At 57.0% G+C, this 12421-nt stretch overlaps 4 protein-coding genes across 4 annotated transcripts; 1 reads left to right on the forward strand and 3 right to left on the reverse strand.

Annotated features, from left to right (window-relative positions):
* The first annotated feature begins 1617 nt into the window (after positions 1–1617).
* On the forward strand, positions 1618–3185 carry F5144DRAFT_522557 (uncharacterized protein). The gene is made up of 2 exons (XM_066786745.1): positions 1618–2013; positions 2077–3185. The coding sequence occupies exons 1-2, from the start codon at positions 1798–1800 to the stop codon at positions 3088–3090; spliced, it is 1230 nt and encodes a 409-aa protein (XP_066648141.1). The 5' UTR covers positions 1618–1797; the 3' UTR covers positions 3091–3185.
* F5144DRAFT_522558 (peptidase family M48-domain-containing protein) lies at positions 3186–4842 on the reverse strand. The gene is made up of 2 exons (XM_066786746.1): positions 3511–4842; positions 3186–3458 (listed from the first exon to the last, which is right to left on the reverse strand). Exons 1-2 carry the CDS (start codon positions 4669–4671, stop codon positions 3321–3323), a joined length of 1299 nt encoding a protein of 432 aa, XP_066648142.1. The 5' UTR covers positions 4672–4842; the 3' UTR covers positions 3186–3320.
* Positions 4843–5443: 601 nt separating this feature from the next.
* F5144DRAFT_636040 (concanavalin A-like lectin/glucanase domain-containing protein) lies at positions 5444–7651 on the reverse strand (the record flags this gene model as incomplete). Its single annotated transcript, XM_066792623.1, has 2 exons — positions 5444–6970; positions 7030–7651. 2 exons carry the CDS (start codon positions 7649–7651, stop codon positions 5451–5453), a joined length of 2142 nt encoding a protein of 713 aa, XP_066648143.1. The 3' UTR covers positions 5444–5450.
* Positions 7652–9294: 1643 nt separating this feature from the next.
* On the reverse strand, positions 9295–10450 carry F5144DRAFT_24484 (uncharacterized protein). The gene is made up of 3 exons (XM_066783388.1): positions 9992–10450; positions 9671–9861; positions 9295–9608 (listed from the first exon to the last, which is right to left on the reverse strand). The coding sequence occupies exons 1-3, from the start codon at positions 10221–10223 to the stop codon at positions 9414–9416; spliced, it is 618 nt and encodes a 205-aa protein (XP_066648144.1). The 5' UTR covers positions 10224–10450; the 3' UTR covers positions 9295–9413.
* Positions 10451–12421: the final 1971 nt, after the last annotated feature.

Here is a 12421-nt window from a genome sequence, read left to right on the forward strand (position 1 = left end):
CCTGTCCACAATAGGCCAGGGCACCGAAGCCAAGACAAGCGGGGTTACAGTATCCCGTGCTGACCAGCAGACGCGGGCGGCCAACGAGCCAGGGACGGGGAGGAGATCGGTCCCGGCAACGCGTGGAGCCGAGCCACTGCTGGGGTTGGGCAAGGCCCTGGCGACCTCATCCACCACCTGTATTGCCTCGATCAATCATTTGTTTTCTGATGCCAGATCAATCGGGGAAATAATCATGATTGAAACGGCACCATCTTCACATCAGGACAGCAGCTGGGCAGCTGGGGTTTAGTGCGGCAAAGCAGTAAGTAGTAAGCAATCGGCGACCTCACAAGAATGAGGTGATTATGGAGGAAATGGTTCTTGAGGTACCATTTATTAATAGCTGTGGTTAGGGTTGAGAACCCACCAGCAGGGCTCCACTCCGGCGCTTCGGCACCGGTCTTCCCTCCCTGCCTCCCAGCCAGTAACGTTAACGCGGCATCCTTCCCGACCCCGCGTCTTCACATCTGCATTCCGTACCATTGCATCGCTGTGCAACGCAACCCAAAAGCTAAAATAAAATAACCAGCTGCATGCATGGAGCTAAGGGAGGTACCCGGTGGGTGTCTGTTGAGGCCTCCGTCAGAAGAGGAGACTGCAACCCAACTTTGTTTGGTGAGATGATTGTGTTTCTGGGCCGATCGAGTGTGGAATAATTACCCAAGTTGGGCAGGTCCAGATGGTTGTCCGCCGCACCCCTGCCTACAACGGGAGGATTGATGGTGAGACTCTTGGCTTCCCCGATCTTGAATCTAACGGCGGCGTTTGCATGACTGGGATCGACGACACGAGACAGCCAGTAAACTTGTCCCATTTTACGAGCAACGGGCAGGGGGCGAAGAGGTCGAGAAGTCGACTTACACTCTTCATCGCTAAGTCAACCCGGCAGGGGCTACAGAACTCCATGAAGTGTGGCCTAAAATAAAAACAAATGCTAAAATTATACGATATTGAAGAGGACTCTTCTTTCTTAAATATGTTTTTTCTTTCTCTTTCCTGTATGGGGAGTAGATGATAATAATTTCGGGTGGGTTCTCGTGCCTTAATTCCATGGCAGGAACCAACTCCAAATCACTTAAAGTGAGGGCAACGTGTGACTAGCTGCTGGCCCTTACCTTGACCACTGCGCCGCTTCCAGTTTCGAGAAACGAGAAATCTCCCAATATGCAGAGATGAATATGAATATATCATGCTTTGTATTTTGGGAAGCATAAGCCTTTTATTTTGCCAGTCATGCACCCCCCTCGACACACGGAATCGATATTAGCCTACTCGGTCTTCCCTTTGTTGGGCGGCTCCCTGAAGATCATAAAGAGGGCGTGACCCCTTTCCTTTTGCCTGCCCCCCTCGCGGAAAGGCACCTGAAGGGGCTCTCACATGGCAGATTTGGATGGATGCGGGATGATGCTGATCTTGACTCATGTTAGAGGTTGATATTTGCCAGAATACAGTCCGACGATGTGCCACCCAGCACATGGCGTCACGGTGATTACCTGTGTTCGCGTTTCTGCTCCTGCTGCTCTTGCTGTTGCTGCCTTTGTTCCGTCCTAACTTACAGCTCGGTGACCATTGTGAATTTCTGAATGATCCGTAGAATGACTCAAGCTGGCCGCACATGGGAAACAAAGAATTCCAACTTTCATTCTAAAACCCTGTGAGTATCGAATCTCTAAAACCAACGCGATTTCTAACCGACCGCGATAATTCACAAATTCGACAGCATCTCCAACAAAGTGCAATGAGAAACCACCCAAAATGGTTAACTCGTTAGTGTGGTCGCCCGAGGAGGCCAAGTACCTCAAGGCGATATTTCATTGGCAAGAAACGGAGCCCTCTCTTGAGGAGGAACGAAGACGCCAACAAGCCGAAGAGGCCGAGCGGAAGCGACAGGAGGAGCAAAAACCGGCGGGCGAGTTCCGAGTGCTCGTGATCGGTGGCCGAGGCACAGGCAAGACGGCTATCCTAACAAGAGTAAGCAATCCAATTCACCATGCAATCACGGCACCTCAACTGCGATGTGATTCTAACTACCAGCCGATCCAGTTTGGCGAAGGGACCTTTCACGGCGAAACCCTGCCTCCCGACCCTTTCTACGAGAGAGGTTGCCGCCACCCCATCACCCTCGAGGTCGAGACACCTGCCCTGCCCGCCTCGGCCACAGCTCACACACACACCAACTCACCCACGGCTACAAACCCGACCCCCAGAGGCAACACAACCAAATCCCATTCCCACCCCCACATCAACAGCCCCCAACCCACGCGGCTGTATAAACAACCCCCCCACAACCACAACCACCACCAGCAACAGCAACAACCCCCCAAGCAACCCCAACCCCCCAAACAACCCCCTCCCAAAAAAGCCCAAACCCAAACCTACCTAATCGACGCCCTCGAAATGCCCACCGCCCACCTGCTCAGCAACCCCCTCCTCGCGCAAGCCCTCTCCATCACCGAGGCCGCCGTGCTGGTCTACTCGGTGCGCGACCCGGCCTCCCTGCAGCTGGCGCGGGGGCTGGCCGAGTTTATGCGCGAGCATTTCGCGCCGGTGACTCCTGCTTCCTCTTCTTCTGGTTCTGAGGGGGGGGCTTTGCCGGGTGGTGGTGGTGGTGGTGGTGGTAGGGGTGGGGGGTCGCGTGCTGGGGGTGGGATTGATCGCGGGCGGGCGTATCCGATTGTGTTGGTGGGGAATAAGCGGGATGGGGATGGAGATGATGGCGGTGGGGCTGTGATGGTTAGTCGGGCGGCTGGGATGCGCGCGGCGCGTGGCATGGGGGTTGGTAACGGTGCCAGGAATGGCGTTGGCAATGGCGGCGTGGATGTGCCGTTTCTGGAGGTGTCGGCCAAGACTGGGGAGGGCGTCGACCAGGTGTTTGAGGTGGTCGGGCGCGAGGTGCTGCGGGTGCGGCGGGAGCGGAGGGAGAAGAGGGAGGTGGCCGAGCGGGAGAGGCTGATGTCGGCGGTTGGGTCGGTGCAGACGGCCGGTGGGGAGGGGAGACGGAGGTGGAGGGCGCTGTGGAGGGCGCTGTTTGGGAGAGGGGGGAGGTGAAGAGATGAGGATCTCAGGGATGCTGGTTGTTAGGCGGTCATGTATAAAGTTTAAAGCGGTGGTTTCCCTTCACAGGTTTGGTTGGCATGGCCAGGAGTAGGTGGATAGGGTATCTTCCTTTCAGGCATACAGAACCGTAGGCTACTCACTCGTTCAACATACTCCACTAACTCCATCCCAGATCTGCCCAGTAACTCCACGCTTAAATACAAGGCCACTTGGCCAGCTCCTCAAAAAAAGACTTGGCCGGTCCGCATGGCATGCTTGAATAAATCAGCAAATGCCGTTGTCGAGCTGCAGTCGCTCTGTGCCCGCTTCTCCATGGCCTCGGGGAGCCACTCCTGAATCTTTTTGATCCTGTTCATGTTCTGCCATTCGTTAGCGAGTCTGAGACTAACAACAACAACCGCCATTACTTACCGCTGGATGCGTGCTCATCCACTCTGGCATCTCCTGCCCCGTGGCCTTCTCCATCCGCGCCCAGAATCTCGCCGCCTCCTGCGGGTCGTAGCACGCCTCGGCCATCATCATCAAGCCGATGTAGTCCGCCTCGCTCTCCTGCAGCCTGCTCATGGGGAACCCAAACGCGACATCCAAAAACCGCGACCCAAAGTAGTGCATGATCAACGGGCCCAGCCCAAACGCCCCGCCCAAAACCATCATGGTATACAGCACCACACTCGCCTTAATATCCTGACTCAGCCTCTCCCCATGATGCCCCGCCAAATTATGCGCAATCTCATGCCCCAACACCGTCGCCAACCCACTATCATTCCTCGCCAGCCCCAAAATCCCACTAAACACAAACACCTTCCCCCCGGGCAACACAAACGCATTCGCCGTGCGCGGATCATCCACCACACTGACCTCCCACTCCTCCCCCTCCATGCCCTCCAACCCCACCACCGCCCTAAACGGCAACAACAACCTCTCCATCACCCTTCTCACCCTCACCACCCTCCCATCCCACTCCGGCAATACCGTCACCCCCTGCTGCTCCATCTCCCACAGCAACCGCCGATGCTCCAGCTCGCCGGCGCGGCGCACCGACGCCGCGCCGTAGGCGTTGAAGCGCGTGCGCCCGGACACGGGCACCGTCTCGAGGTGCGCGAAGTAGAAGGCCGCCAGGCCGCCCCCGACGGCGAGGAGGATGGTGTAGGTGGTCGGGGTGTGCAGGGCGCGGAAGCCGCGCCAGTGGAGGAGGGGCTTGGCCGCGAGGAGGCGCGCGTCGCGGTAGGCGGGGTCGCTGTAGGGTTGGGGTGGGGGGGTGCGGCGGTTGTGGTTGTTGGGGTGGTAGTTGTAGGTGCGGTGTTGGTGGTGGTGGTGGTGTTGTTGGGGGTGGGGGAGGGTGATGGGAGTTGGGCGTGTTGGTGGGCGGAATGGTCGGGGGAGGGAAGGTCGGGGAGGGAAGAGTTCGATGGTGTGGGGTGGTTGTTGGTTTGAGTATGGGCTGCTGAAGGGAGGGCATCGGGTGGTAACTCGTAGGGGGCTTGCGATGGGTCGGGATGGTGGTGGTCGCAATCGTCGCATCGCTGACGACCCTTGCGCGAGGAAGGGCCGTGGTCGGAGGACCTTCAACATGGTTGAGGCGTGTCCGATCACAGCAGGTATATGTCTAAAATAAATAAATAAGCGAGCCTCCAGCTGGCAGGAAGTAGGAGGCCGTCAGTCGCGGCACATGGGCAGGTTGTGTGAAGTGGGAGTATTGAAGTTGAAATGGTGGAGCTCCGGTGTTCTCGGAAAGTTGATGTCATGCACCCACCCGCAGATCGGCGGTTGCGGGCCCTTGCAGCTGCCCAGAGCTCCGAAATCACGATCGACAGGCCATCCGAACATGGCTAACTTTGTTGCAACGACACTTGAAGGTCTGAAAGTTCACTACTTGGAAAGAATAACGAGATCTCTCCACATCTACATTTCTCGTTTAATCATAGCACAAGTCCTAGAACTTGTCGTGTAAACCGAGAGAAACTTGATGCGTACCCTAACCCTAAGACAGGGCCGAGAGAAAGAAAGAAGAAAGAAAGAAAACTGCCCAGGCGCACCAGCCCTAACGATGGACCTCCAATCCCAACAGGACAGCACTTTGATCAAGGCAACAACAACAGTATGTCACTTTACCTTCAAATAACTCTCAGAGCCAAGTAAGTAGCGTCCCAAAGGACAAATAATTCCATCATCAACATATACGTGCTCGTTATCCAAAACTAATAGTCTAAGGCACAACATCCTCTCCCTCTATGACACCAAGCAATACATTAAGCCTCTGAACATTTCCTCCTTAGAATAGTAGTAAACCCTTTTCCCCCGCCATAACAAAACAAAACAACCCAAACAAACAAACAACCCCCCCTCCACGCTTACAGCACCATCACAGCAACGGCACCCACAGCCATCAACAAACCGCTGACAACGACGCGACCCGCGCCGGCCGTCTCAATAGGCGGCTTGATCGCGGTCTGCGAGGCATTGGCGGTGGGCAGGGTGGTGACGATCTCGATGGGCGGCGGCACCACGCCACCGGTGGGCTCGACCACGTCCGAGACGGCGGAGCTGGGCACGCCCGAGGGGACAAAGCTGGGGGTGTCCTCGCCCTCGTTGTCGTCGTCACCCTCGTCGTCGCCGCCGTCGTCGGTCGGCCGGGGCAGGACAACGGTGGTCGTCTTAGAGATGGTGGTCAGGGTGCGGATGGTGGTAACGATCTCGCTGACGCTGGAGCTGGGGCTGGGGTTGGAGCCGGTAGGCTTGTCGGTGGGGTGGGGGTTGGGCCCGGTGGGCTTGTCGGTGGGCTCGTCCGTCTCGACGTCCGTCACGGGGCAGACGGTGGTGGAAACGGCAATGGTCTCGGTCACGACGCGGCCGGGGCACTCGGTCACGGTAGGCTCGCAGGACGTGATGGTGTAGGTGGTGGTGGTGTAGATGGTCGAGGTGGTGAGTCTCTCCGAGGAGGTGACTGTCACATCAGGGACCGAGTTGGTGGGCTCGGCAGTCGCCGACTCGGTGACGTCGTCAGAGCATTCGCTCTCCGTCTCGGTCGCCGTCGCCGCGGTGCTGGTCACCTCGGGAAGCTCGGTGCTAGTCACCTCGGGCAGCTCAGTGCTGGTTACCTCGGGCAGCTCAGTGCTGGTGGCAATGTCATCGGAGCACTCGCTCTCAGTCTCGGTCTCGGTAGCCGTCGCCGCAGTGCTGGTCACCTCGGGAACCTCGGTGGTAGAGGTGGTAATGTCATCCGAGCACTCACTCTCGGTCTCGGTGGCAGTCTCAGTGGCCGTCTCGCTGGCGTCCTCGCTCGAGGAAGTCGGGGTCACAGTCTCCGCCGCCGTCTCCGAGGTGGTGGTAGTGGTCGGCTCCTCCTCAGGCACAGTGCTGGTCTCGGCAGCCGAGGTGCTGGACGACGACTCGACGGTCGAAGTCTCGGCAACCGAGGTCGAAGTGGTTGAAGTGCTAGTGCTAGTGCTGGTCGAGGTGGTGCTGGTCGAAGTGCTAGTCGAAGTGCTGGTTGAGGTGCTCGTGGTCGAGGTCGAGCTCGGGGTCGGCTTCACCGTCTCAAGCTGGTAGACGTTGATGCCGCGGACCTGCCAGTACGTCTTCTCGAACGCCTTGGGGTTCCACTGCACGTACTTGTAGCACTCATCAACCTCGGTCTTCTTCTTGCAGGTCTCGCCCCAGAGGCCGCCCGCAGCATCACCACAGAGGTTGATGTTCAACACCATGCGCATGTTGCGGAAGGCCTTGGTGACGTCGCAACTGTTGCCTCCGGCGGCGAACTTGGGCTTTCCCCACTTGGTCGGGTCGGGTTTGCCGCTCGTCACGTCCGCGGGGGCGCCCCCGGAGGGCCAGGACCAGACCTTGATGCCATCATCCGCCCACTCGGTGGCGTCTAGACAGTGTCAGTGACTCGGGATGCGGACTCCATCGTTGCCAAGGGTTATTACTTACAGACGCCGCCCTTTTCATTGCCGAAGGAGCCGTTGGGTTCCTCAACTGCACAGCCCGTGTTGCCTGGTTGACCCGGAGCCTTGTTCCAGCAGTTCTTGTAGATCATGCTGGCCGTGAAGTCACCCGGGCTGATGGTGCACGAGCCGACCAACTGAGGGTCGTCGGTGTGGAGCACGACCTTGTTGCGCTCGTTCAAGTTCCAGCCCTCGTAGATGTCCACCTCACCGTCCAGGGGCCACTCGGGGCCGACCATCCAGAAAGCGGGCCAAGCACCACAGGCTTGCTTGGGGAAGTGGGAGAAATCGGCAATGAACAGACCCGAGTTGTACGTGTTGACACTCTCAAGTCTGACACTGCTCCGGCCGTCTTGGTCGGTCCCGGTGGAGTCGACCTTGATGGTGACTTCATCCTTGGTGCTCTTGATAAGACCAAGGCTGGTGGCATCTGCCTTGTTCCTGTACTTGACGAACCCCTGGTTGGGGTCGCGGTCGCTGAAGAAGGCGAACTTGTCAAAGAAGTTGGAGGGGTTGTAGGACTCCTTGAGTTGATAGGCCTCGAGGGCAAGGGTGCTCGAGGCACAGGCCAGGGCAGCAGCGCCCAGCCGGATGACAGTAGGAGCCATCGGGAAGTTTTACGTGAATAACACGAAAGAGTGACAGTGGTCTGAGATGGGTTGAACGAGTGAGTAGTCGACGTACGATACGTCAGAGGACGAGCAAAAACAATGCTCTAGTCTCGCTAGGGAGGCAGCTTGAGGGACTTGGCTGGAGAAGCATCAGGCTCAAGAGAGAGAAGCGCTGGCATGTTGATGGTGGCATCGGAAGCCTTTTAGGGAGCCAGCCGAGCCCCGGGGACGACGGGAAGGGGGGGGCCGCGTCGCTGTGCCCACGGCTACCCACCACAACTGCAACCGCGTGGCTCAGGTCGTCAAGGCGAGCCCATCGCCAAAAAGGAGCCGATGTCCGGTTCGGGCGCCAATGGTCAGGCCCACGTTCAGGGTTTGGACATGTTGGCGGTTTCAAGGCCCAGATTCGTATCGATCCTTGGCACGCTTGGATACGCCCTGGGGGCGCTTGAGAAGGAGGATCAGGAACCAACCATCTCTCATTGGTCGTGAGATGCAGGAACGGCCGCATGAAAAAGCATGGGACGTGTGCCCCAGCAGAGGTGTTGGTTCCGGGCTCCATCAGCATGCCCAATATTGACCCACACATTCCGAGTTGGTCTCGCGAAGACGACAATTCACACCTCTCGCTCATTACCCAACCCGATCCATCTCGGGGTTCCTGCCCTCCTCCCTCTCCTCATCCTCCTCGAGAAGTCCTGAAGCCCACCCCAGACAAGCCTGGAAGATGGACTTGAGGGAAACATTTGCCGCCGCCTAGCCTGAGAGGTGTTTATTCATTCGTTGCGATAGGTTCACAAAGATCGCGTGTGGAGCGGGCCGTTGGAGGTCGGAGACTTGTCAGTGGAGTGAAAAGTGAACGAAAGCGAACGAAAGGCCCGATGACAGGCCAGAGAGGGCCCATCCGCGCGAGCCGAGACTCTCGAAACGGGATGTGGAGCCATTGAGAGAGTCCAGATGCAGGAACAAAAAGCAGCGCCACCCTTGGATGGTGGGGACCAGTCAAAGCGAGCGGGTACCTCGTCCCAACTTGTGCCCGGCGCCACCGTTCTTCTCAGGTTAGGGTGATTGGATGGGATGGAATAGGAGAGATGGTTGGATTCAGGGTCTCCTTTCTCGAATTTTTTGGGGAATTTGAACCTGGGGTCAAGCATTGAGACCGTTGTCGTAAGAGTCGATCGTCTCCTCTTCCAGCGCAAACCAGGGCTGAAAAACGTGGGGGAGCTTAAAAATACATCTCTGATAGCCTGGCCCGTCGATCATCAAGCCACAAACCCGGAATTGAGGAACGAGATGAGATATCGGGCCAGGGATCATTACGAAGTGTTCCCACAAGCGATTGTTTCCTTCCAATTCCGTGCATTCACCTGCAGCTTCTTTCACTGACGAGCCGGGGTGGCTCCGGGGAAATGCGATAACCCGGATTTGGACAGGTTGACAGCTCCTTCCCCTGAAAACCTCGCGCCACACCTTCTCCTCCCCCGCCGCTTCTCTCTTCTCGAGTCCCTTCCATCCACCCATCTCAGTGTTGCCTCCCCTGTTCAGTTCATGACGCGGCACAAGAACTGTGCATAAGCATCCCGCACAAAGTCACCGGTTTGACACCAATTTCTCATTTCTCAGAGACTGGCGCAGCAACGGCACCTACGGCACGGCATCCCGTTGACCAACCTGAGAAGCAGAAATTATTCCCGTCCTGCCCGTGTCTGCAGACTTCTCAATTATTGATTGCCTTGAAATCAGTTTGCGTTCATTTCCCTCAGCTAATGACAAACTCGCTTCTCTTGAGTCGCCTCTTCTCCGTGGCCGCCTTTTGCTGCCGCTTCCAGACACACCAGCCCACAACCAGCGCTCCCACCACCGCAGGCACCCCGACGGCCACACCGAGTCCAATAGCTGCCGCCTTGCTAATGACTGGACCGTCATCACTAGGGGAGTCTGCTTGTGCCGTGGGCTATGAAAGCCAGGCGTGTTAGCCCAACAAGCTCCGAGGCTACCGAGATGATGCTAACTTACCTCGTCTGTTGGCCCATCCGTCTGCGCCGCATTCCCTGAATCGATGTTGAAAAATGGTGATTTAGCCAGCAAGGGCACATCAACCCCAGTCCAGCTCATCGGCCTCAGCTCGAGCTGGTATAGTCCCCTGGGAACCCAACGAAGCGGGTATGGCGCCCCCGACCATAAGTATGAAGTTCCACTGGCGCCAGCTAGTTTCATGGTTAGTGAATTCCGCCTTCTGTTGGGGTAGTTCCCCCTTCAGGTTCATCTCAGGACCATGACATGGACCAACCCTGTCCAGCCCCGTAGAAGAACGCCATGTGGGAAGGGGCGGCATACTTGTGATATTGACCCGATACGCATTCGCGCTGAAACCGTCGCCATTCTTATCAATCACCTGCGCCGTGATGCGCAAAGGGTAGTGTTGCGGCTCCACGGCATCCCAAGTCAGGGCCACGCTCGATCCGCTCGTGATGCCGTCAAACGCGTTGGTGAAGCCTGCGATGGACCGTGCTACCAAGAAAACCACAACCGCCAGAAAATGGCTAAGCATACTCCTCCCAAATCCCATGGTCGTGTTCGTAGCTAGTTGAGGGTCACTGGCAAGCCGGGCGACAGCGCATGTTGCCGCCCAGGCGGCGGATCAAGTCGCTTCGAGAGACCCCGCGTGTTTCCCCTGAGAAGTGGGTATGTACAAGATGCACAAGTCGAGCTGGTTGCACTAATTGTAGCAGGCTGACGATTCGGGTATCATCCAAACGCGACGGTCTAGACCTGCCAATCGACCTTCAACGTGTTCAATTGCTGCACAAAAAGAAAGAAGAAGGAGAATGGCATCTACGGCCCGGTGGTTTGCGATGACACCTTGTTCTTGTCATCAGGAGACGGCGAAAACGATCTGGGTTTTGCCAGTATCTGTGCAGCATTTTCCCCCGGATCCTTAGCTACCACGTGGAATGTGGAGGCAAATTCAGTGCCGAAAGCCATCCACCGATTGTTCCGCCCAAAGGAAACCCGCCCTCATATTAAAAATGGCGGCCTGTAGGGATGGGGTTATCAGGGTAAATTGGCCCATTTATCCAGTTGCCCTTTTGGTCGTCGGAACCTCGCAGTGGCATCCGTCTTTGAAGAGCTCTCGGCATCGGATTAAAACCCGGAGGATCGGTCGCCTCACGGTCGGCGATGGGCACGGGTGCGGACGCGGTCCCGGAAAACACAGTTATCGGCTTTGCCAGGGCCAGGGCCAGGGATGGATGGATGCCAGTTGATCCGGGTTGTGGAGAAGCCGAGGATGACGACCACCCCGGTAGACACGGGGCGGGGACACGGCGATGCGTTGCGGGGCCGGTGAGTCTTGTACGTATGTCCATACATAGATGAGAGAAAGCAAGGCTCACGCGCCTTTTAAGTCTTCCACTCACCGAGTCCAACCGCTGACGGCATCTTGCTGACACGCAGCAGGCCAAAACGCAGCTAGGTCTTAATATCCAATAAGTCCTCCTCACATCAGCGGTGCCAAGCCCCCTCGAGCATGACTTCGCAGTGTCTTCTTTGGATCGACCTCTCATGGGAGAGTTTCTTGACCTAAACGATGCAACTGCATACAGGGAGAGCCACACGGCTGACTCTCGAATGGTCCGCTTGCCAGTCTTTGAACAAGAATCGCGTCCTCTAGTGGAGAGATGGGTAAGACGGCTGATTCAGCAACCAGCGCCCCCAACATCATGTTGTCATCGAGCAGGCATGGAATCGACAGCGGCGATCCCATTCCGTCCCGCAAGTGCAGGCCGCCTGCTTAAAAAAGGGGCTGACACCCTCACCCTACGGCAACTTGCTGCAGCCCTATCACCCAACTCCCACCCACCCATCACAGTGTCATCCAGGCACCGAAATTCAGACCATGCTCTCCTCAGCCACCATTCGCCCAACAAGCCGAGTCCCTTCCGGGCTGCGGTGGGACGGAAAGCGAGGAACCGAGTTCGTACAGACCCGCCGGGTGGTCTGCCGGAGGAAATCTGACGCTCGGGATACCCCTTTTGTGGAATGGCCGCTTCCGACCTCGCGGTTGACGCCGGCTGCCGATGCACCGAGCTCGTGACGGAGGGACTCAGTGATCGTCTCTCGTGAGTACCTAGCTTACATGCATCATATCCACCTGAACCAAGCTCGTCAAACTAACCGTTGCTAGATGACGCTCGAATGAGTCCGTAGCTTACATCCACCTCTTCTGTAAAGCGACAGGGTGACAATCATCCTCTATACACCAGCATGTTACGGGCCCGGCCGGAACGAACCCAAGTCACTGGTCGTGCCCCGAACCATCCCCCCGAACCGCTGGTCCCTCACAACCGGCATGAAAGCACATATCACCGCCGGCAGTTGGCACATCAGCCCGGGCTTTCTTATTCCTTTCAAAACAACTACACACAACTCCTTCATAACTTGGGTCATACTTCCCCACTTATCCCCACCGGGGACCTTTTTATTACGATGGCAACCGCCGCAACATGGGATTATACCCGCCCCGCATCCGTGTTGACGCTAGGGCTGAAGGACTCGGGCTATATTATGGGGGACAAAGGTCCTCGAGATTGTTCAGATGGAATCTTGGGTATGGGTATGAACTTATGGCAATGAAGAAAAATGAATCATGTATTTTTGCCGCGCTTCTCAGATTTAGTCTCCGAGGAACCCCTTTTTGTTTGAACAACAGTAACTTCGCTGCGCCGTCTCGTGAAACCAGTTTTGCCCCCTTTCTCATTTTGTTGG

This window comes from Chaetomium tenue (assembly GCF_020726465.1).
Source record: "Chaetomium tenue strain MPI-SDFR-AT-0079 chromosome Unknown F5144scaffold_1, whole genome shotgun sequence".
In the NCBI taxonomy this organism is placed as follows: domain Eukaryota; kingdom Fungi; phylum Ascomycota; class Sordariomycetes; order Sordariales; family Chaetomiaceae; genus Chaetomium; species Chaetomium tenue.